Consider the following 1198-nt stretch of genomic DNA (forward strand, 5'->3'; position numbering starts at 1 on the left):
CCCCCCCCCCCGCTTGCCCCTAGCCAGGCCCCATTCCACTGCCCCGCCTCGCCGGGGCCTATGCACTTCTGTGTCACCTGCAACTGACTCATCCCCTTCCGGCCACGCCTCCCTGCCCTATAAATACCCCCAGGGCCCAGGGCAGCTGGGCCAGGAGCATGGAGGACTCAGGAGCTGCTACAGGGCTGCTGCCATTTGCCACAGGTAGGCTCCCAGGCATGGCACTGGGGAGCAATTGCTCCACCCCCCCCCAGCTATGCCTGCCCCATGCAGGGCCAGGGAAAGGGGGTGCCCAACAGGCTGATTCCCGGCAAGCTTTAGGGGGAAGCATTTGTGGCTGGGGAGGGAATTGCGCCAGCGATTGCAACATGGGGCAGCTGGAAATTCTCAGTCAAGCCTATGGGGAAGTATAAAGTAGGCCGAGCTAGGCATCAGAGGAAGCACCAGGGTGGACATGGTGGGGGTCTCAGCACTGCTTCTTGCCCTCCTGTGCGCAGGGGCTCCAGGCTCCCAGTCGTGTGAGCTGCCCATGCCCCAGACCAAGGTCTTCCGGTACCGGTAAGTGCAGGTTCTCTCCCCCCTGCCCCCAGTGCTGTGGCCAGGTGAGGGGCTGGGGGGTAGGGGAAGGGGTGGTATGTGCCACCTGCAGCCTCAGGACCCACTTGTAATGCATGGGGACTGGCTTGGGGTTCACAAGGGTACACTTGGGGCTTAGCAGGGACCAGCTTGTAATTCCAGAGGATCCACCTTTGATTCGCAAGCACCAGCTTGTGCTTCATGAAGATCTGCTCTGGTTCATGGGAACCAGCTTGTCATTCACAAGGATACGCTCATGGTTCATGAGGGCCCACTCGCAATTCACAGGCACCAGCATGTCATTGATAAGGACCCATTCTGGCTCCTGGGGCCTGGCTTGGTCATTCCCCAGGACCCACTCATGGTTCATGAGGACTGGTTCAAGACCCCACTCATGAAACCCATTGCATAAGGCTGCGTGCCCCTGCCTTCCCCTAGTGCATTTCTGCCCCATACCTGTGCATGGCAGATGCCTACCCATCACTGGTGAAGGGGGGCTGTGCTGGGCACCCCTCGCGCACCTGAGAGTGGGAAGGGAGTCAGCTCAATGCCTGCCCGACTGAGTTTAACCCCTTCCTCCCTCCCCTCCCCCCACCTTGGCCTTCCTAACAGCTCGCCTACA

General features: G+C 60.6%; 1 protein-coding gene across 1 annotated transcript in view; it reads left to right on the forward strand.

The window, feature by feature from the left end:
• Window positions 1-238: 238 nt before the first annotated feature.
• The window catches only part of LOC109295453 (interleukin-1 family member 10-like), a 3114-nt gene continuing 2154 nt past the window's right edge, over window positions 239-1198 (forward strand). The window contains exons 1-2 of the mRNA XM_019514305.1: window positions 239-558; window positions 1046-1062. Coding sequence (XP_019369850.1) covers window positions 455-558; window positions 1046-1062 — 121 coding nt within the window. The 5' untranslated portion in view covers window positions 239-454. The remainder of the gene's footprint in view (window positions 559-1045; window positions 1063-1198) is intronic.

Source organism: Gavialis gangeticus, unplaced genomic scaffold, assembly GCF_001723915.1.
Source record: "Gavialis gangeticus isolate Ggan-Ray unplaced genomic scaffold, GavGan_comp1, whole genome shotgun sequence".
NCBI lineage: Eukaryota > Metazoa > Chordata > Crocodylia > Gavialidae > Gavialis > Gavialis gangeticus.